Source organism: Zasmidium cellare, assembly GCF_010093935.1.
Source record: "Zasmidium cellare ATCC 36951 unplaced genomic scaffold M409scaffold_47, whole genome shotgun sequence".
Classification (NCBI taxonomy): Eukaryota; Fungi; Ascomycota; class Dothideomycetes; order Mycosphaerellales; family Mycosphaerellaceae; genus Zasmidium; species Zasmidium cellare.
Window position 1 is genome coordinate 20,005 of NW_022986991.1, and position 21,130 is coordinate 41,134.

Consider the following 21,130-nt stretch of genomic DNA (forward strand, 5'->3'; position numbering starts at 1 on the left):
CAGTCGGTCGGAGTGGTGGCGGTGATGGTGTAGATGGGGAAAGAGGGTGGTGTGGTGGTGTGGTGAGGTTGGAGGTTGGTGAAGAGGATGAAGAGACAAAGCAAGAGTCAGCGACCGCAGGCGGCTTAACAATCCAGAAGCCACGCTAGCGGCTCGCTCCGCTGCACGTGATGCAAAGCTTAATTGGTCGCGCTGACTGTCTCTTACTCTCGTGCGTGACCTGATACACAGCAACATTCACTCACGACTTCTTCCTTGTGGGTCAATATTTCAATTTCGCTCTATCTGGCACTGGAATATGGACCTGCGGTGCCCAGGCATCTGACGCTATGCTTTTCTGGCTCATCCCGCACACCTCTCGAAGAACCAGTCGTTCTGGCATCGTCGCGCAATAGTAACAAGGCCTTTGGACGACATGATACAGCGGAAGAGATTGTACCGGGTCTGTCATTGCACGGAAGCGTCAGCATTCGCCGTCTTTGATAGAACAGAGAGCACCCACCTTTCTGACTTCGACTTCGGCACGCCACCCAGATGGCGATGAGGGCAAGTATTGTGGCGACCACGCCGAACAGGACTTCGAAATCGGTATTGAGATCCATGGGTTCAAAGACAGGTCTTTTACCCTAGACTGCTAAATGTGTCTCGACCCGATCCTGCTGCTCGTCTCCAACCGACTCCGCTTTCGACCTTCTTGCTAACGGATACGTCAGATCATGGATTTCATAGTCGAAGGTCTTCCTGCATCGCGTACGTACCCAAATTCAAGTTTGCTGACGCAGATTGTATCTTCACCTCAACGGTAAGAAGAGGTTTCCCTCTGGCAGCTGGGGTCGTGGCTCGATGTGCTCTACCCATTCCTGTCCCGTCTACTCCATCAACTCCTATATGTATCTTCAACTCAACTCCCCAAGACACTTGGAATCAAGGTCGATTCATAACGCCAAGTCCTTCACATCAGGGCCTTTGCACACGCCGTGCACTGGCATTTTCGGCGCCAAGGACGCTCCCTGGAATAATGTACACACAAACTAGAAACGCGGCCGTCGAGGCACAACACACGGCAATAGGACGACGACATCTGCGCGATATTTGACCATGCCAAGCATATCTCAGCTACTCCTGTTACACACGGAAAGACGCCAAGGTACGGTCTGATGATTTCTCATCTTCGGCCCCCAATGCCAAGCCATATGCAGGCGGCCTCAAGCTGAACTTCGCTGAATGCGCACGATGTTGACTCCTGCCAAGATCAGAACGGGAGAACATTTGCTTGCAAAGCCGATTCAGCTGCCGTCCGAACCGGATCATATCAAAATGTGCTTGGAACAACGCGCACTTTCATTTGAGACCTGGACGTCGCAGGAAGTCCTCTATCGATCAGTGTGCCGACCCGACTGCGCGGCTGCAGCTGTTCACGCATTCGGCGAGCGTGGCTGTCGTACAGTGGCTGTGCAGTCTGCACGGCATCTCCATACCCGTCACATGGCAGCAGGGCTACCACAGCGATGCGCAAATACTTCCTTGTCTCTCGAGCTTGCCACGCTTGACCACCCTCCTTCGCACTTTTCGTCGAGGTGTTCTGTCGACACATCATGCCTTGCAATCACCTCTGTGCTCGATGTTCAGTGTCATCATGGAGCCACGAAGCGGATACTGTTATACACCTTTGCCCGGACCAGGCTGGATCCGAGTCCTGACCCTCCGGCCCAGCAATGACACACAGGGTCACGATTCTCTCTTCTGCGACATTACACATCATAATATCCAGGAGGGCAACGCATACGTGGCGCTTTCCTACACGTGGGCAATGCCTGACGGCGATAGCACCAAGACCCACACCATCTACGCTGGAGGCCATTCGATCAGGATAAGTCAGAATCTTTATGAGGCTCTTCACCGGATACGAACTTTCAAGTCCCGCATTCCTATATGGATTGATGCTGTATGCATTGATCAGGCCAACATCGAGGAGCGCAACGACCAGGTTGCTCAGATGAGTCGGATCTACGCCTGCGCCAAAGAAGTCATCGCATGGCTTGGAGAGGGGGACCTGGACCAAACAAGAGACATTTTCGCCTGTTTCGGAAGAAAAGATCCAAATGCCCGATGTGAGGAGAGCCACGAGTTTCGAGCCTCTGATGGAAAGGTGCTGGACCTTTGCACCGCTCGAAGGACGCACGGCGACTCTATGAACCGCCTCATTGTCCCTAATGTGTACGATTTTGTTGCGAACTCAGTCTACATTGCGGAGCTGGCCAATGCGGTGAAGATCATGTCGGAGAGGCGATACTTCACCCGCCGCTGGATCATTCAGGAGATTTGCCATGCAAGAAGCGTGGAAGTTCTCTTTGGCTCTGACAGGCTTTCGATCGAAGTGGTAGCTGAGTGCCATCGCAATCTCTTGCTTCTGATAAGGAAGCACTGGATCGGATATCCACCACTCAGGAGGGCTCGAGAACTACCTCACTATGCGCTTCAGGTGCTCGAGCTGCCACAGAGAAGTAAAGACATCTGTCTGTACGAGATCGTTGCAGACACCCAGGACATGGGCTGCTCCGATCCGAGAGACATCGTCTTTGCCTTGACCAGCCTCTGCCCTAACGACGGAATCAAAGCAGACTATAATTTGTCCATTGCCGAAGTGTACACCGCCTTCTCACGCCATCTAGTCGACCAAGGGCGGCTAGACCTGTTACTCGAGAATATCCAACAAAAGCGATTGTGCCGTTCTAGGGACCTCGGTGTCCGTGGGCACGAATCTGACTTGATTGATCTCCCTTCATGGGCATTGGACCTTCGCTTCGGCTTTCAGAATTCCTCAAATACACCTAAGCACTACTTGCTCACGGACCCGGAATTCTGGAGTGATTTGTCCGCCGTGCCACAGTCTACGGATCTCGATGTCCTGCTCGAGGCGGACGACTCTCTCATCTGCAGACTTTATCCTGTCGGTGAAGTTGCACAAGTCATAAACCACGAGCTCCGCCTCATCGGCGGCGATGGCAACGACAGCATCACAACAGAATTCCCAGATGCGCCTCTAGCCTTTGAAGGCGACTTTGTCATGGCTTTCGACCAAGATGAGGATGGCCCAAACTGCTACAATGTAATGATCTTGCGCGGAGGCATGGAGCCTGGATCATATAGGATACGACACTGGTCACCCAAGAGCAAGCTGAGGATGCCTGGGATGACGTATCCTCCACGTGCGGAGCGGAAGTTGGTACGCATTGTCTGAACATCTCGATCAGATGGTCAAGTCTATCGTCTTTGGAAAGTCTTAAAGTCTAGCAGAGAGAGACTGCCCGACCAATCCCAGGCCTGAAGTTCTCTCCGACAACTACATATCTGGAGCAAGACCATCAATACATGAATTAGCAAGGCCCTTCAATATCTCCTCTCACGATCGAGTAAGGTGGCAACGCCTTCGTTACAAACAAAGTGCATCCCTTCGAGGTCTCGCGCGGGAGAACCGCGTTTGCGCCAGGCACATTCATCACCAACTCGGTCCCATTCTCGTGCGCAGGAGTGCCCGATCTCCTACGTATGATCCCCAGGCCCGGCGTATCGTACGTTGTGAGATAGACATTGCCAGCCTTTGAAATCGCAATGTCATCCAGGTGGATTCCGTAGTCGAACGTTGTTTCCACCGGACCAGTGGCAATACCACTCTCTGGATCGATCGGGATGGTGCCGTACAGGCCCTTGGCGAAATTCGTGAAATGCAGAGCTGAGTTGTTATACTTCAGACCGTTTGCTCCGATTGAAGCGAGGGGGTCGGTGTCGTTGACGGTGGTAGGGTGTGCTGGATCGAAGGGCGTCGCTGGTGCGAGCTGTGTATCCTCCGCGAGCAGCGAGACTTCTCCGGTTCGAACGTTGAGAAGCCATATAACGCCGGCTGTGAAATCAGAAGCGGCGAGTAGTCCTTTCCGACTGTTGATCAGGGCAAGCCCATCGATACCGCTTATCTGCGGCGCTGCAACCCGCACTTCGACCCGAACGCAGTCTGAATCGATTGTTGCGTGGGGAAAAAGAGCTCTAGAGAGCTCGGATACAGGCACGGCAACTGGACATTGAAGATGGAGCTGTTCCACAGCTCATGCGGTTTCACAAGGCTGTGCACTGAAGCTCATGCGAGCCATTCGAAGCGAGCCCATAGAGACCGATTTCGAGCCTCCCTACCTAATATATCTACTTTTGACATGTTGCGAACACCCTGGAGCAGCAGTGAAAACTACGCTACAAGGAAGATACAGTCAGTAAAGTCAATTAACAATTAAGGCGACTCAATCTCCACCCCAGTAGCCTCAAAGTGGACTATGCACCCACTGCTTCGTAAGGGGATCTAACAAATCCCTGTCCGCAGCCTCCCATTCCCTCCTCACAAGCGTCGCCTTCTCCGCGCTCCTCGGCGTTATCCTCGCAGGGAACTCCTCTGGCATACACACAAATCCTTGGGTAAGTTTCTCCTGATCCGGCCAGATCTCCCTACCCTCCGCATCGAGCGCCGGCCGGACCTCAAAAGTCCACAAGAACCGCGAGATTCCTAGAAGAAGGCTCCTCTCGGCGACGTGCATGCCAGGACAGATTCTTCTGCCGGCACCAAAGGTGAACTGGTCTCGTTTGGCGCCGTCTGGGTTCGAGGCTGAATCGTACAGACCGAGATGGTCGTCTTTGTAGCGGTCTGGTTTGAAGATACGAGGGTCTGGAGAGCGGGCGGGATCCATGTTGATGGCCCACACATTGTTCATAACACCGGCACCTTTTGGGATGAGGTAGCCTTTGAATGTGTCGGCATTTGTGGCGGCGTGAGGGACTGCGCCGAGGATTGTGGTGGGACACCATCGGAGAGTTTCTTTCATGAGCATGCGGACGTAAGGTAGGTTGGGTTGGTCGGCCATCGTAGGGAGTCGATCGCCGACGACTTTGTCGATGTGTTGTTGGGCGTATCTTTGGACTTCTGGGTAGAGGAGCATTGCTTGCACGAAGGCGTACAGCGTTGACGAGGTGGTGTCTGAGCCTGCCTCCAGCAGCGTTCCACTAATGTAAGCCTGGCGAGTATGTCAGTGTGTGTTTGAGGAGTTGGAAGTCTTGTACGCACCGCTTGGGTATCGCTAAATTCATCCTTCTTCTGGGCCTCTGCCATACCGACGCAGAAGCAATGATTGATTGTGCCATCCCGGATCTCTTTTTTGGCTCTAAGCCAATGGTCTAGATAGAGCTTTCTTTCGACCCGATGAAGCTCCTTGGCCTTCTTTTGAGTTGGTAGGAGCCAATCAGGGAAGCGTCGAAGTATGGGAAAGAAATCGATCAGAGCAGCTGTTCCAGTCTGATTTATGTCAGCGAATTCAGAGAAACCTTCAAAGAGCTGCTGAATCTTGGCATCTGCATAAGTTGGAGTCCGCCAGCCGAAGACCATTGACGTCGTCAATGCATTGGAGTATCGACGAATGTGTTGAAGAAAGTCGTCGGGCGTACCGAGCAGGTCGTTCAGCATTTGCTTGGTCTCCAGCATCTGATATGGCACGTATTTGGGGGCAACGGTGTTATTGAGGAGGTGGTGGACCATCTTGCGGATCTTGACATAGTTAGCAAGGTGATGTGATCTATTGAAGAAGAACCTACGCCTCGCCACCGCGGGCCGTAGCCCATCATGAGCAAACGAAGAGAGTCGGAACAGAGCGTCTGGCCGATGTACCTGAGACAATTCCGTCAGTGTTGATTTGAACAGGGCGAATCTTCTGACTCACATCTCCTGCCGATCAGAAAAGTTATTGCTGCGTCGGTCCAAAAGTTCTTTGACAGCTTCGTCGCTTGACAGAACTATCAACGTCTTCGTTCCAAGTATGAGGGAGTAGATGTCTCCGTATTCACGGGCCCATTTCTCAAACTGTTATGCGTTAGGGAAGCCCAATTAGGAGGCACGGTTGAGTCATGTACCTGAAGATGTGCATCTCTCGTTGGCATCTGATGGATATTCCCAAGAAGTGGCAATGTTGGAGGACCAGGAGGATAGTCTTTGGGACGTTTGCCAATGGACAAAAGACGGAAAAGGCCATATGCAATAAGAGTCGCCGTGACGGTAGCCAAAATTTGGAAGCGTTCCATGTTCAGCCAGTCTCAAAGTATGCAGAGCTTGCAGAAGACCAGCGTTGGGATGAGCCGACATCGACCTTCATATATCCCATATTTTCTCTTCCGCCATGCGCAGCCGACATATGTTCAGCTTCCTGTTTTGGCGACGACCGTCCTGGAGGCCAATGGTATCGCATGTGATGGACATGCAGTTTGGTGTTGCGGAAGCGGAGGTGGGAGAGCTGCGGACGTGGTGGTGGGAGGAAACTCTGCCGATCAGGAGGTACGTGCTCTTCTCTCGGTCCAATTCTAGATTATGACTCTCTGGAACTCGGTGATTAGATCATTGACTTGTTTCATAGAAGTGTCGTCGTATTTCTCAAGCAGTGAGTCTTGACTTTCGCCAGCTGACTGCTCCTGCTGAGTGGTATCTTTCAAGAAGGCTGAAAAGGAAATGCGGTCCACGATCAGCTTGGCGAGAGTCCAGTATTCGCATGCGTATCGTGAGAAGCCGACTCGTTTCCACATGACCTCTGGCTCCAGAGTTTTGTCGAACAGGGGACAGTGGCGCTCTTTGTTGGCGTAGTGGTCAGAATACGTCTGCCAAATAAGAATCCAGTTGTCGAGAGCAGTTCGGATTGGAGTCATTTGTTTGTCGTAACCGAAGCACTGCTGGATTTGGAAGCTGAGAGAGTGCAGTGCTGCAGTATGTCAGTCAGGGGATTCAATTCATCGAGAGACTGAGCTTACCGCTTGTCAGCGCGAACAAGTTGAGAGGTCCAAGGTCAGCAAGAGGCGTCAGAAGAGTTCGGGGCATTGATTCGCTGCAAAGACGCTCGCAGAGTGAGGACAGCGTATGCTTCAGGTTCACGGCACCGACCTGTAGCTGATGAAAGCATTCATCCTTCGATGCGGCCTGGAAGCATGCCTCGCTTGATGCCAGCTGCATTTGCATCTCCTTGATGGCCATCCTTGGTGGGAGGTTATTAAAGATCACAAATGCTGTGTCGAGGAGGAAGATCCAGAGAAATAAGCGGATCAGCTCCTCGCGAATGACAAAATCGTGCCAGGAGAAGGAAGTGAAGTCGTCTGGTGGCGAGAGTGTGTGCTTTGCGTGATTAATACCAATGTCTCTCGCAACCTGATGGCGTTAGCAACATTCGAACCGCCTCAGTCGAAACATACCGCAACTATGGTCGAGAAGCGAAATCTTCGTATTCGACGTTTGCTCAAGTCGCTGCCTTCCCAATTCAGGTAGAGGCAAACAATGTAAGCAGCTTGCAAAGCCTGCAGCCTTGCGCGAGATGGAAAAGAATGCAGTACTTCTTCGTCATCCCGACAGAAGTCATCATCTTGAAATACTATCTCCTCAACACATGTTAACCAGATCTTTGCGCATTCTCGGTCTGAGGAATTGGGTGAGACAGAAGCTCCCATCACAACCATTGCTGCCACAAGAACAGCTTTCGCTGATATAGCATCAAATGTTGGGCGATGCAAGAAGTTGACGTTCGGGTGCCAAAACGCCCAGAACATCTCCAAGTACAGCCGAATATTGTCTGGCGAGAAGAAGAAATGGCAAGATGCCTGCAGCTGAGGTGACCAAGACAACAATAAAGGGCTGTTCCGAGACTTGAAGGTAACGACTTCCTCCACGAGACCTACGATCTCCTCTGACTTGGCTTTCAAAGGATCTTCCCTGGTCGGCCGGTCTGAATGCTGGGCACGAATCTTTGCGGCGAAGAAATTACGACCAGGCACCCTCTCAGGCTCCGAAAGGCAGTCAAACGATGCAATGAGACCGTGTGTTCTGGTGAAGCGTTCCAGGAACTCTAGAGATAGGCCATTGTTCGTCGGGCTCAACGAAAGTTCATCTGGAATTGCGTTACCCCAGCCGTCAATACTGCCGCCGAAAGCGTAAGCGAAGTCATTCAGCGATGGATTGGACCAGTATGATTCGAAGCCAGAGTTTGCGTCCGGGAGTGCCTCTGGACCATTGCAAGAAACATCATTGCTGGCGGAAGGATAGACGCAGCAGATTCCTTTCTTTGAGCAGCTCGAACACTTGGGTTGCGTTCCATCACAAGCCCGTTTACTTTTGGCGCAAGGTTGACAAGCCCGCTTCAAAGCAGTCGATGTTCTTGCTTTCTTCCCCGTGCAAGTCTTCAAGTGCCGACCCAAAACATCAGATCGATGGAAAGCAATCTTGCACTGGTGGCATACATGCGTCCTTTCCGTAGTGTGGGTGGCTTGGTGTCGTTTTAGGTGCTCTCTTCTCCGATAAGATAGATCGCACTGGTCACATGTGAATGAAGACTTCTCGATTCCAGCGTTGGCATTGATCTGAGTAGACTCCATGATGGCCTTCCATGTCTAGTCGTATTGGCGGTGGAAGGAGAACCGGCAAGCTATGAGAAGTAGCTGATTCTTTTCTCGATATTTGAGAAAGTGTTTGGGAAGTTGTTTGGAAAGCTGTTGTCGAGAGTTCCAAGGGAAGTGTGGGGCAGGAACATGTGACCATGGAGCACGGACGCCGAGTGAAGTTTGTTTCTCCAGCCTGAGCTGTTCTTTCTCACCACACTCATCTCATCGGCCACCTCGCTTGAGCTTAGCCACGCAGTCAAGTCGTACAGCAATCGATTCACCGCCGCACTTTGATCCTTTCGCAGCAGCGTGGAAGCATCACGTACAAGACGCAGCCCCGCGGACGTCTCAATGCTCGGTAGGGAAGTAGGGCCTGTCCAGACTGTCATCAGCCAAGTGATTGTCATCCTTTCTTCCACATACTCAACCCCTCTCGTTAAATGCTCACTGGAAATGTTTTCACCATAGATTGCCTCTCGTACGAATCGCAGCTTCTTCTCGAAGGTATCCACACTTAGGCCCAACCTCCGCCGTTACGTCAATACACCGCGAGTCAACGAAGGCACCACTTTTTGATGGACGAAGCGAGTTTAAGATACGGACACCCAAACGGGCGTTACCGAGTTTTGTGAGCTCCATTCAAGTCCAACAAGAAGATGGCAGGTCTACTCATGTGGACGTCGGTTAAGACATGTGCAGGAGGCGGTGGTGGGAACCAGGAATTGAATAGCCGGGAAATGATGTGTGTGAGCTGCAACATATTCTGAGAGATGAACAACTGCTTCCGATGACGGAGGTCGGGTGGCAGCCGATCTCGTGGCTCTCGCGGCCCATTCGGCAAAGGCATGACGTGGAGGAAGGACAGGCCTTGACTCTTTGCATAAATAAGTGAGAGCCGAGATCTCGATGCTACTGTGAAAGAGCAAGCTGCTCAACACGGTGCATGTGTGTTGATGGTTACACTGCAGCATGCTTAAGCGCCCAAGTCGAGCAAGGGGCGGGAGTGATTCTTCTCTTCTCTCATCTTCAACTTTTTTCTCATATCAAACAAACACTCACGGGGAGCATTGCTCTTGGAAAGATTTGTCTTGGAAAATTGTGTTCTCAGCAGCTCTCTTGGCGGCATATGGCGTAGCACAAGGATGTGACGTTTCTGGCGCCGAAGGCGTTGGGTACCGACCCATCGAAGAGGGAACTCGAGATGGCGACATGGTCCTCAGCGCAAATCGCAGGCCGAACAGCACCAGCTCCGTCACATTCAACTTCACCACGGCCAGCAACCCAAACGGCCGGCAACCTTTCACCCAAGAATGGACGTGGCTTGTGAACATCACTGACGTTTCGACTTCAGACTTCGAAAATCCGACCGACATTACCGGAGGCGGAAACCTAGAGAACGCAACCGATCCACACTTCACCAACGCGGTGTACGATTTTCAGTGGCCAGGAGGTGAAGACTTGAATACATACTTGGCCACAGCAATGGACAATGCCACAGGTGTCGGAGGCCAGCTGTGTTATGCGACGTTGGACCTGAAGGGCTTGCCGATGAATGTCTCGAGCAGATAGCAGGCAACCGACAACGGCAACTGCAACAACGTTCTCGGGAGCGACTGTGTGAATGCCCTACTGGCCACGTGGAGTCCAGTGCAAGCCACCGGTGTCTGCCTTTCTGGACCCAGCTTCAAATCCATCCCTGAGTGCGCCAGCACACTGGGTGTAGCCAATTGCTCTGGAAGTTTGGCAACGTGTAAGTGATCATCATACCTCAACACATGCACCGAGTATCTAACCGTACCAACATCCAGTGCTCGGCAACACAACCACAGCAGATCAGCTGAACTCGGCCACCCGGAACACCACCTATCCGTATCGTAGCGGCGACGACTTCTTCGGGTCTTCTGCGCTCACCAATGGCGAGAATGTCGCCATGTACGACGCAATTTCTTACGACTTGCAGGCTGTCTTGCTCCAGGGTGCTTCGCAGAAGACGTTATTGTGCCAAAGAGTCAACACCACTGCTGCGGACACCAGCGCGGCACTGGGCTTGGTATCGAGGAGCTCGTTAATGACTGTGGCGAGCATGGCTTTTTTTTGTGATATTGTTCACTGTGCTGTAGAATAATGCAACTCGAGATAAGAAGGTTCAAAACATCACCACCTCTTGACTTTGCCGGTCCAGGGGAGGCATATATACATCACCGAGCAAGGAACGGATGCAGGGCAGATTCGGCAACAGTCTCCTGAAGCATAGAACGATTCTGTATGATATGGACCCCGTTGAAAAACTTCCAGAGAAATCGCCTTTCCCACCGATGCTTACTCCCCTGGAGGACCTGCATACGGACCGCCCACCGCCTCCGGCTGTCCAAAGACGGGGAAATTGTTGCTGTCGAAGTTGACTTTCTGGAAGAATGTGTTCCTAGAATTATCACAGCCTCCACTAGATTTCGGCGTCGCATGGTAGACTTGCCACCAGTCTTGGGTCGTTCCTGGGTTCAAGACGAAGCTGCGGGAGCGTCGAATGTCAGCGAAAGTCGTTCGAAGAGGAAAGTACGAGAAGACTTACCCATTATGCCCTGGGCCGTAGTCACCATTTGCTGATGTGAAGAGGGGCCCCGTCTTATTCCAGCTACTGGGGTTCAAGATCCCGTTGCCATTGTAGGCCAGTATCCCCAAGGAGTACTGTGCCGTTCCGCAGTAGCTTGCAGAGAAAGACAGAAACGTTCGTCCGTTGTAGTACACAGCAGATGGCCCTTCATTGACAGGGAAACCATTCTGCTCCCAGCCATTTGTAGGCGTAGAGATGACAACGCGGTTGAGCAGCTCCGTAGGGCCGTTGAGTTGACCGATGCAGATGGACTGAGCATTGTAGGCGGCCTCGTCGTGGCATGACCAGACGAGGTAGTGGTTACCGCCGTCGAAGAGGACGGTTGGGTCTATGGCCCATTGGTCGCCAGCGACGTTGGCGCCGAGTTGGGCTGCGTAGGTGTAGGGGCCTGCAGGGGTTGAGCCGCCTAGATGGCAGATAGCGTCAGTTCTGCAGTATGAGAGTGCGTTTGATAGAGATCGTACCCTTTAAAACGTGGATCCTCCGTGAAGCATCTCTATCTTGAGCGGTGGAACTAGCAGCTGTGGTGAAGATGTACCATCTACAATCCCCAACTTGTCAGCCTTGCCAACGTCATGACTCCACTGCTCGTCTCAATGACTTACGTTCCATCGAAGTTGTGTACCTCCGGCGGCCAGTAATCCACATCATAGCTCGTATTTGTGCTGCTAAAGACGGGTACTCTCTCTGCATTTGCAAGTTGGGCGACGGTTGGTGCGCTCGTAATACCAACATCTCCTCCTGTGCTTAGGAGATACCAATTGCCTTGATCGTAAACCATGAACGGGTCGGCAGAATCATTTCTGATTGGGTTGTAGTAGTCGGCTGCATGGGCGAGGGTCGCCAGCAGGGCGACAAGGGTAGAGAATGGTGTCATGTTTGGACGAAATGGATATTATTATACACGTCCTTGAGGAACAAGAAGCAGGGATACCCGGTCGTATTTAATACTATATTCTGCGGGAATTCGATGCATGGAGGAAACATACGGCGCAAATCTTGCCTGTTGGAGCATGCTGTTGTCTTCAGCATATGCTCGATGTAGTAAGTTTCGTCCTCCTCATCCCTACCACCTTCCACTTCTAGACTATGCTATATGTTAGCAGTAACGCCTCGATAGGACAGGCTTAGTTGGAATAGCTGTCCGTTCCAATCACATTGATTTTCGAAGCACGGGTCTAGGCTGGTGTATGTAAATTAGGAGTTCCCCGGATCATTGATGGTGAGACCATGGCACGGGAATGTTCTCCGCTGCTGTTAATGCTATCAAGTAGATGAATGTGGCCATGAAAATCGGAATGGAACATCGCGACGCTATGGATGGCATAGTAGTCGGTCTGACATTGGTTCGGGCAGCTTGTTTTCATTTTCGTGATAGTATGCTCGATATAGACTTCGTCGGTTCTCATGTATATTTTCCCTTCTGTCAATATTTTGCTTTCCTCTTCCTCAACCCTCACTGCAATGATGTTCAAGCATACTTCTGGAACAACGAGGAAATGAACAAGGCCGATTGTCCAATCCGTGATGGATACTTCTCAGTCATAATCTTCTGAAACGTAGCTGGATCGTGAGCTTGACCAGTTTCAATCACAGCCCCGGCGTCCTCCAGATATTTTTTCGTGTTCTCCAGGTGGGAAGCACCGGTCAGTTCATGCACTTTCTTATGTGCTGGAACCACGATGTCAGGCTGCAATGCCTGGACAGTCTCAAGCGCACGTATCCATTCTTCTCGCAAAGCTTTGGTGTTCGCCGCTAGGAGCGTCTGATGTACATCGCCATAGAGCACATCGCCGCCGGCCACTAGCTTGATTGAGGGTACCCATAAAACGGTGGAATCGGGTCCATCGGTATGGCCGACTGGTATTGCTCGACAGACATTGCCATCGACGAAGAACTGGTTTGTCTCGGGAAGAGCCTCCGCGATCGCCGGAACATCGTCAACCTGTTTGGGAAACCGCGTTATCCAATTCTGCGCATAGGCATCTCCTCGGCCGTCGTGCTTCATCTGTTCGACAGTTCCTCGAGTAGCCACAGCTTTTAGTCCAGGAAACCGCTTTTGCAACGCTCCTATTCCAAGCCAGTGGTCCGGATGTCCGTGAGTGATATAGATGTACGTCAAACGTGGTGACAGCACTCCCGCACCACGAGAATCAAGCTGAGCTTCAATCCAGTCGGCAAGGGCGTCGTTTTGCGCGAATGTGATGGGTGTGTCGACCAGAACCGCTTCTGTTGGTCCACAGATCAGAGTCGATGCGATCGGTGACCAGACCCCGGCTTGAGTGCCATCTGCTTTAAGTGAAGGAATGCCTTCAGCAACGTGGACGTATGCTCGAAGGGGAGCAGTCATGTTCGATCTGTGCGGATAAGATCGCAAGAAGGCTTGTGGTAGAATTTGGTGATCGAAATAGAAAGCAATTTGATGCCATGCGGCTTCTATAACAGCTCACTAGGGGGTTCGAAGTTCACTCATCACTCTCCGAAAACGGACGTCGTTACGAAATGAAAGAGTTCTCGAAGCGCCACCATTTGCTAACCGGCATGATCGAACGGCGACCCCGATCGTCTTTCCGGCCTGTTCTCCGATCACACCGACCAAGAAGGCAGTCTTTGGTAGGCTTAGCCCTATACTCAATGAGCTCCTCCATACGTGTTGCTGGCGGCACGAGGGCATGTAATCTTTATGAGATCCGCTGAGTGAGCGGAGCTTGCTTTCTGGACAGGAGGCAAATTTGATACGTATTCAGAGCGTTTCTCGTCGGTGCAAACATCTTAAACTGAACACAGCGTTGTAAATGCATGTGCAACAACCCGGGTGGCGCATCAGAGAAGGTGTGGATGTGGAGCGGCTACAGCCCTATACGCCAGCCCGGGTCGAAAGGCTGTTGCAGTGGAGGGACCCACTTACTGACAGTCATTGAAGCTCGCTCGAATACGGGAGCGACATACTTCTCGCTCAGACAGTTCATGGTCGGCCCATGACTAAAGACTTGGACATGTCCGTATGATGATGATGAAGAGAAGAGAGGGAGAAAGTCACCGTCAGGAGGTGAGGTGGAGTCCGGCTTCGAACACCCGGAGTTTAGCCGACTGACGTTGGACTTATTACATAAGCCTCCCCTTTTCATTATACCAAGTTCTCTCTCTCTATCAATTTTTCTCCATCAATTCTTCTCCGTGCTACTCGAGGTCGTCCACAGTTGCCGTCAGGCGTGCGAACTTACTGAGAAGATCAATTGATAGCCAGCATGGCCGAATCTCTTCGACTCCTGCAAGATCTTCATGACGACTTGACGCTCAAGGTGCACAATGCCCAGGCGGCTCGAGTCGATAGTGAGTATCTTGTGACTTACAACCCTCATCGGCACTCGACGGAAAGCACATATATGACTTTCTTCTTCTGTTCACTTTGTTCTCTTTTCATGAAAGAGTTCCTTCACGTTCTGCCTGACCATACGACTTTGAAGCATCTCAAGACCTTCGCGAATACCTCGGTCGAATATCTGTCCCATTTCATTATCCGCAGAAACAGCTGGAGGAAAAAAGCAAAGACCATGAGAAAATACGACCGCTTTGGTTGTACGAGATCTCGCCAACACCTAGGCTGGGATTGCTGCAGTAGCGTCGCTACGGCACAGCAGCTCAGCAGATTATGTACACGACTCAGCTTGGCTCGCCGATCCATCAGATTGGAGGATTCAGGCACTATCGGAAAGAGTTCCACGGCCTCAATTTAAGAGAATCCCATCCGTACGCACTCTAAGTGAGCAGTCGTCATGGCCGAAGGAAATCCACAGAAAGATGGACGCAGAGTGCTTATCATCGGAGCCGGTGAGTAGGAGAAACGAAAACAACGTCTAGTCGGAAGAGTCACTGATGAGACTTTCTCAGGCTCAGCAGGACTACTCAGTGCACACGCGCTGCAAATGGTACGAATCTAGCAGCCGACATTTTGCCTAACCGAACATCTCAACTTATCGGACAATGATACAGCAAGGCGCTCAAGTCACGGTCTACGAACAAGATCCCTCGCCCGACAGCCGGCCACGAGATTGGAATTTTGGCATTTACTGGGCTCAAGTGCCGCTCGTAAGTGTTCCATAACACTGCATACACTATGACTATTGATGTTTCTCCACCAGCAAGACTGCCTTCCACCACACCTCCAAAAGGAGGTTGAAAATGCCCAGGTCGACGAGCATCGTGCAGGTGATGACGAAGTCATGCCCATCCGCAACGGCGAGACCGGCGAGCTGCTCAAAGCAGTCCCCATCCTGTATAACATCCGTCTCGCGAGGAAGCGCCTCCTGCGACTTATATCCCAAGGCCTGGATGTCCAATACGGCAAGACGTTGAGGTCTGTCTCATCAGACGGTCATCATGCAACCGCAACCTTCGTGGACGGCACATTCGCAACAGCCGATCTGCTCATCGGCGCTGAAGGCGCACATTCCAAGGTCAGAGACTTCCTCGTCGGTCCAGTAAACTCGGCATTAAACCCACTCCCCCTCGTGGCCAGCGTCACTATCGCCAAGCTCCCGAAGTCTGCAGCCCTCAAATTCAAAGAGTACGCTTCCCGACTAATGGTCATCTTCCATCCCCTGGGCTACTTCAACTGGATCGGCCTACACGACGCCAATGCACCACTTGAGCCAGGGGACTGGACGTTCATGATGATCTCGTCCTGGAACTCACCTGTCGAGGAAGATGTGTCGAAACTTCGGGATGGTGGCAGTGAAGCGATCCTGGAAGACCTCAAACGCCGTGCAGAGCCCTTCGAGGAGGGCATTCGCGAGTTGTGGCGCTCTATACCGGAGGGAACGAAATGCTGGCATAATCGTTTGAGCGAATGGATCCCTCCTGAGGCCGGATGGGACAATCGCAACGGCACAGTCACCCTGGTGGGGGACGCCGCACATCCGATGACTTTTCGTACGTTCCCATAACAGCCTCCTCGCCAGGCTCTTTACTAACATTCTTGCTTAAAAGACCGCGGTCAAGGCCTCAACAACGCCATCCACGACGTTGCTTCTCTTGCTCGCCATATCCAATCTCAAGGGTTCACTGCCGCTGCCCTTGACGCTTATGAAAAGGAGATTATTCCGAGAGCGAGGGAGGCTGTCAAGGGCTCGACGGAGAACAGTCTCTCTGTGCATGACTGGAGCAAATTGGTACAGTCTCCGTTGTTCACGACAGGACTGAAGCAGAAGTAGACGTCAAGGACAGGCCTGGTATCCTCGTTCGATTCCAATACGCGGACATCATGAAGCAACGATATCTCTAGTTCTGTATCTAACTGCACCGACATCGACTAGAGGTCCACAGCGCTTGCCCTTGTTGTGTAGATGAACGCTCGGTCAAGAGCCAAAGCAGATTTCTCAGCGGCTTGGTGGCGTCCCGGGAAGGATCTTGCCAAGACGCTCGTGCATGTGTACAGGAACAAGTAACTTTTGCACTACTCCCCAATATCTTAGACCGAGGCATCGAGTCAACTCATCAAGCTCTTGCATAACAGGCAGCGGGGAAGTCTATAGGGTTCTCAGGTTCGGTGTAGTGTTTGTTCTCTACTTCACCGAAAGGTGTACAAGGCTGTGAAACCAAATACCATAGGAACGCAGCAGGTTCTATGGCACTAAAGTCTTTGACAACACTGTATGAGATGGATTCTTGACATGCGTTAATCACGTCAACTGCGATGCCATGCCGCAACTACTCTCCTGGACGAGCATGCGGCGACGGCTGATCGTATGCCGTCTGCTAGCCTGCACGATTGCAGGGATCCTGTTCGTGCTGTTTGTGCTTTCTCCCAAGGTATCTTCGCAACCGACCCAGCATCTGGCAGATCCCCACCATGGCATTGCACACTCGAAAGACAGTACGGGCCATGGAGGACCTCACGAAAGGGATCCGCCACCTCAGATACCGATCCGGGAACAGAGTGCTTCTGCTCCGCAATATGCTGACATTGCGATCACGAAAGACCAGTCGAGTCCTACAGCGCCCGCGAAGGAAATCGCGAATTCAGAATACCTCCAAACCCTCGCCAAACTCCCGACTCTCCCAGACGAAGGCCGAATAAACCACCTCCTCTCACCGCTCCCGGCCTCCGGAGGCAGCACTCTCCTCCGCGAGCTCGCCTTCCGCACCAGAATCTTCCGCGAGCTGTTCACAGCCTGGGAAACTCTTCATCTCATCCCGAGCGAAGACGGGAGTCTCGGCCTACGGCACGTCATGCGACATCTCCGTTCGATCGACCGAGAGATCTACGACCGCTTCCGGGTCTTCATCAACGCCTTCGCGCAGAAACTTTTCCCGTGGACGATGCCGTATTTCCCGGATCATATGCTGTTTCATGCGAGTTTCTACTCGGCTGGACGTGGGATTGTATTCACGGCGGGGACGGATCAGGCGCGGTATTTGCTCACGTCGATCCCGGCGCTGAGGAGGCTTGGGTGTGATTTGCCGATCGAAGTCATCTATCTTGGGGATGATGATTTGAGCGAGGATGCGAGGGATAGTCTGGAGGCTTTGGAAGGGGTTGTTACGGTGGATATTGAGGAGATGGTTGATGATAAGGGATGGAAGCTGAAAGGTGAGGAGAGTGAGCTTCGGGCGGACGGATGTTGCTGACTTACAACAGGCTGGGCCGCGAAGCCGTTTGCGATTCTGTATTCGTCGTTCCGGGAGGTCATTTTTATGGGTAAGTCAGCTTGTGCCAGCCAGAGATCGAGACAGTTCAGGAGTAGTCGTACTTACCAACCACCCCAACAGACGCAGACGCTCTCTTTTTGACCAACCCGGAGAATCTCTTCCACGACCGACAGTACCTCAAAACCGGCGCCCTGTTCTTCAAAGACCGCTCCGTGCTGCCAGAATCCCGCAAACTCTGGCTGCGAAGCGTCCTCCCCAAACCCCTCTCCCATCACATCAAAACCAACCGGATGTGGACGGGGGAGAGCGGGCACATGCAGGACTCTGGCGTCATTGTAGTGGATAAGTGGAAGCACTTCGTCTCTTTGCTGCTGACCACGAGACTGAATGGGCCGGATCGGGATGGGGATGAGAAGGCCGGGAAGAAAGGGGTGTATGAGATGGTGTATGGAGACAAGGAGACGTTCTGGCTGAGCTGGGAATTGGCCGGGGATTTGAAGTATGCGTTTTTCGAGGGCGGGCAGGGGAACATGGGTGTTTTGAGGAAACCCGAGGACCGTGATGAAATTTTTGATCTTGACGATGATGAGGAAAAGGACTTCGAGGACGACGAAGACGTGGACGACTTTACCGATGTCGTCCCCAAGACCGCCTCACCCACCCACCGCAAACCCCTCCCGTCGGCGAAGCCCAGAATCTGCTCTCCCCAACTCCTACACTTCGACCGCGCTGGCAAACCAATATGGTTCAACGGCTGGCTGGCAACGAGCAAATCCGACAAGGCGGACTACCAGCGTTTCGAAGTTTACATGCGCGATCCTCCGCGGGTGAAAGGCGAGAAGAATCCGTGGGACTTGAAAGGCGGGAATGTCGTGTGTTTAACCGGGGAGGAGGCTCTGGAGTTCACGGCGGATGAAAAAGTGCTCTTGGGGAAAATGTTGGAGTCGGCGAGGAGCAATTCTAGGCGATGATTGTGGACGAGCTGCGAGGTTCTGTTGTTAGCAAAAGTCATGTATACCCAAAACGGCAGGCTTTGCCAATGCATATTGGATGGTCCCGTCTTTGAGACTTGTGGAGTTCTCGGTTTTGTCGATGATAACCAGTGAAAGAACGTGGCCACTCCTGGCGCAATTGTGTGGCCTGTAGCCGTGATGATGGAGGTCTTTTCGGCCGCAGTCACGCCCTGATTGATACACCTGATCCGCGACTTTTCCAATTGGGTGTTGAGGTATGCTCTTGAGAACGGTCGCTCATTTTCTGAACGGACTTGTTGAAAGTCAGTTGAAGAAGAGGTGCAGCACACGCAGGTGAAGCCGGACTCAAGCCCCGCTCGGCTTCAGAGCTTTCAACCAGGTGCATCTCAATCTGGTCACTCTTTAGCAAAGACATGCACCAAACGCCATGTTGCCAAAGAGATACGCCACGAACCGGCGCGCCTGCTGCTAGCATGCAGTCCACAGTCACAATGAAGTCCGACCTCAAAGCGCCTCAAAAGGAGGACGCCGTCACCCCTCAAACCATTCCGCCGCCAAACTGGCCCTCAGACGTCACCTACCTAACCGACCAGACCTACTCCTCAGCAGTAGACGTCGAACTACGCAGCAAACTAAGCAGGAGTCCCTCAGACAATATCTCCTGGATCAAACTCGCCTCAAACCTCATCATCACCCCTTGCCCGCTCGTCGCCATCACCACCATCGCCGATGAGAAACACCCAGCACATGGACAGCGAGGCCTGTTCGCCGTGCAGCACTTGATCCCGGATAGTTTCGTCTGTTTGTATCTGGGGCATGTGCATACGAATAGTATGAGCGATACGGATCCGCATTCGGACTATGATCTTAGTATGTTCTGTCCATCACATTTCGACGGAGAAAGCTGATCTTGTGGCATGCCTCGACCGCGAGATCGGACTGAGTGTCGACGCCGCCAAGTCAGGCAACGAGTCGAGATGTGCGAATGACTACCGCGGGGTCGCTGAGAGGCCCAACGCCGAGTTTCGTGACTGTTTCATTCAGGTTCCATCCGTGAAGCGGGCGGGTGGATTGAGATGGGAACGCCGAGTGGGCATCTTTGTGCTCTCGGCTGGGAAGGCTGGGAAGAGGAAGGCCGGGATCAAGGCAGGAGAGGAGATTCTTGTTAGTTATGTGAGTTGAAGACACTCAAGCAGCGGTATAATATGAGCTAACATTCCACAGGGCAAGGGGTTCTGGGAAGGCCGCAAGACGATAGTCAGTGAGACCGGTTAGCATTCCCCGTCCAAAGACTGCTGCTCATCTTCCAGGCAACTTTCAGGAAAGACTTCGAGATGTTGCGGATTGCGGAGGCTGCGTTGGAGGCGTGAGAGCGAGCAGCCAGTGGCGAGATGGTCCAGCTGCAGTCTCTCACACTGCACGCTTTGCCATCGTACACGGGTACGACTCGCCTCGAACTCGGACGACAGTGGGTTCGAGATGCCTGCTTTGGCGCCCACGTGTTTCACAGCCATATCATGGATGTGCTACGCCTGGGCTTTAGGGATGAAAAACGTGGGCTGCGAGATACCACGAAAGTTCAGTCGAGTGGAAGCTTCCAAGAGGTCCAGATCTGTCTTGGTTCTCCACAATATTGGAACACTTCAAGACTAGAGAGCTGTGTATTGAACACAGTATCCAGAGTAGAAGTCAACCTCATTGCTGGCTGATACCGGTGGTGATATGTAGTGCATTCGATGTACGCCGCCGTGAAGATGTGAAGGTGGCAGAAATCCAATGGCATCGGGGCCACGTGGGAAGCGAGTGCATGAGTTGCGCCGAGATTTCGGGCTGACAAGGGCCTGAAAGCCACCTTTCCAACTTTTCACCCAGCGCAAAGATCCATCTCTGGGCCGAACTTCTCCTCGAAACCAGCGTCGACATCTGTGTTGCGGAGAATTGGGGAAGTGAGCGATACCCTGACTTCTGATCGAGCGTCACGTCATGCCTGCTCTGCCATGTTGAGAGGGACTGTCCGGTGCCACGCGCATGTCTTCCACATTCCTCGCCTTCCAATAGGACAATAGGCACGATGATGAGCTGTGACGGAGGAGAAGGTGGGAAAGATTGAAAAGGAGCCTCCCTTGTCGGGAGGACGTTGATGTGCTTCTTTATCTCATTCCACCTCATACGCCGGCGCCATCGAGTGACGTCTGTCGAAATTGCGATTGCGCCAACGCTCCTCCCCTGCAACAACGGTCAACAACGTCCAGCAAAAGGGCAACTCCAACCTCACCTCTGCATCCACAACAACAACTTCCACCCTTTCTCCTTCTCCTTCTCGTTTCTTGCGTTTCTACACCTTCTGCAGCCACAGCATCGGCGTCCGCTCATTCGAACCCCAAACTTCCGCGCTTCTTGACTCTGTTTCCGTACCAGTGTTTTCGATTCGACTGGCTCGAACTCTTATCAC

General features: G+C 52.4%; 9 protein-coding genes across 9 annotated transcripts; 5 read left to right on the forward strand and 4 right to left on the reverse strand.

Annotated features, from left to right (window-relative positions):
- Positions 1-1,636: 1,636 nt before the first annotated feature.
- On the forward strand, positions 1,637-3,241 carry M409DRAFT_59803 (uncharacterized protein; the record flags this gene model as incomplete). The annotated part of the gene is made up of 1 exon (XM_033814307.1): positions 1,637-3,241. The coding sequence occupies one exon, from the start codon at positions 1,637-1,639 to the stop codon at positions 3,239-3,241; it is 1,605 nt and encodes a 534-aa protein (XP_033661422.1).
- Positions 3,242-4,310: 1,069 nt separating this feature from the next.
- M409DRAFT_70298 (uncharacterized protein) lies at positions 4,311-6,111 on the reverse strand (the record flags this gene model as incomplete). Its single annotated transcript, XM_033818667.1, has 5 exons — positions 4,311-5,054; positions 5,105-5,581; positions 5,629-5,701; positions 5,754-5,893; positions 5,944-6,111. The coding sequence occupies 5 exons, from the start codon at positions 6,109-6,111 to the stop codon at positions 4,311-4,313; spliced, it is 1,602 nt and encodes a 533-aa protein (XP_033661423.1).
- Positions 6,112-6,387: 276 nt separating this feature from the next.
- On the reverse strand, positions 6,388-8,436 carry M409DRAFT_28919 (uncharacterized protein; the record flags this gene model as incomplete). The annotated part of the gene is made up of 3 exons (XM_033809228.1): positions 6,388-6,779; positions 6,829-7,219; positions 7,264-8,436. The coding sequence occupies 3 exons, from the start codon at positions 8,434-8,436 to the stop codon at positions 6,388-6,390; spliced, it is 1,956 nt and encodes a 651-aa protein (XP_033661424.1).
- Positions 8,437-9,651: 1,215 nt separating this feature from the next.
- On the forward strand, positions 9,652-10,011 carry M409DRAFT_28920 (uncharacterized protein; the record flags this gene model as incomplete). Its single annotated transcript, XM_033809229.1, has 1 exon — positions 9,652-10,011. The coding sequence occupies one exon, from the start codon at positions 9,652-9,654 to the stop codon at positions 10,009-10,011; it is 360 nt and encodes a 119-aa protein (XP_033661425.1).
- A 750-nt stretch (positions 10,012-10,761) lies between these two features.
- On the reverse strand, positions 10,762-11,930 carry M409DRAFT_28921 (glycoside hydrolase family 43 protein; the record flags this gene model as incomplete). The annotated part of the gene is made up of 4 exons (XM_033809230.1): positions 10,762-10,951; positions 11,012-11,459; positions 11,518-11,594; positions 11,659-11,930. 4 exons carry the CDS (start codon positions 11,928-11,930, stop codon positions 10,762-10,764), a joined length of 987 nt encoding a protein of 328 aa, XP_033661426.1.
- A 594-nt stretch (positions 11,931-12,524) lies between these two features.
- Positions 12,525-13,403, reverse strand: M409DRAFT_59807 (uncharacterized protein; the record flags this gene model as incomplete). The annotated part of the gene is made up of 1 exon (XM_033814308.1): positions 12,525-13,403. One exon carries the CDS (start codon positions 13,401-13,403, stop codon positions 12,525-12,527), a length of 879 nt encoding a protein of 292 aa, XP_033661427.1.
- Positions 13,404-14,829: 1,426 nt separating this feature from the next.
- M409DRAFT_59808 (uncharacterized protein) lies at positions 14,830-16,266 on the forward strand (the record flags this gene model as incomplete). The annotated part of the gene is made up of 5 exons (XM_033814309.1): positions 14,830-14,884; positions 14,915-14,982; positions 15,047-15,142; positions 15,196-15,985; positions 16,043-16,266. The coding sequence occupies 5 exons, from the start codon at positions 14,830-14,832 to the stop codon at positions 16,264-16,266; spliced, it is 1,233 nt and encodes a 410-aa protein (XP_033661428.1).
- A 487-nt stretch (positions 16,267-16,753) lies between these two features.
- Positions 16,754-18,675, forward strand: M409DRAFT_70302 (glycosyltransferase family 71 protein; the record flags this gene model as incomplete). Its single annotated transcript, XM_033818668.1, has 4 exons — positions 16,754-16,928; positions 17,118-17,645; positions 17,694-17,753; positions 17,825-18,675. 4 exons carry the CDS (start codon positions 16,754-16,756, stop codon positions 18,673-18,675), a joined length of 1,614 nt encoding a protein of 537 aa, XP_033661429.1.
- A 494-nt stretch (positions 18,676-19,169) lies between these two features.
- Positions 19,170-20,048, forward strand: M409DRAFT_28925 (uncharacterized protein; the record flags this gene model as incomplete). The annotated part of the gene is made up of 4 exons (XM_033809231.1): positions 19,170-19,548; positions 19,583-19,851; positions 19,903-19,935; positions 19,989-20,048. The coding sequence occupies 4 exons, from the start codon at positions 19,170-19,172 to the stop codon at positions 20,046-20,048; spliced, it is 741 nt and encodes a 246-aa protein (XP_033661430.1).
- Between the last annotated feature and the right edge of the window lie 1,082 nt (positions 20,049-21,130).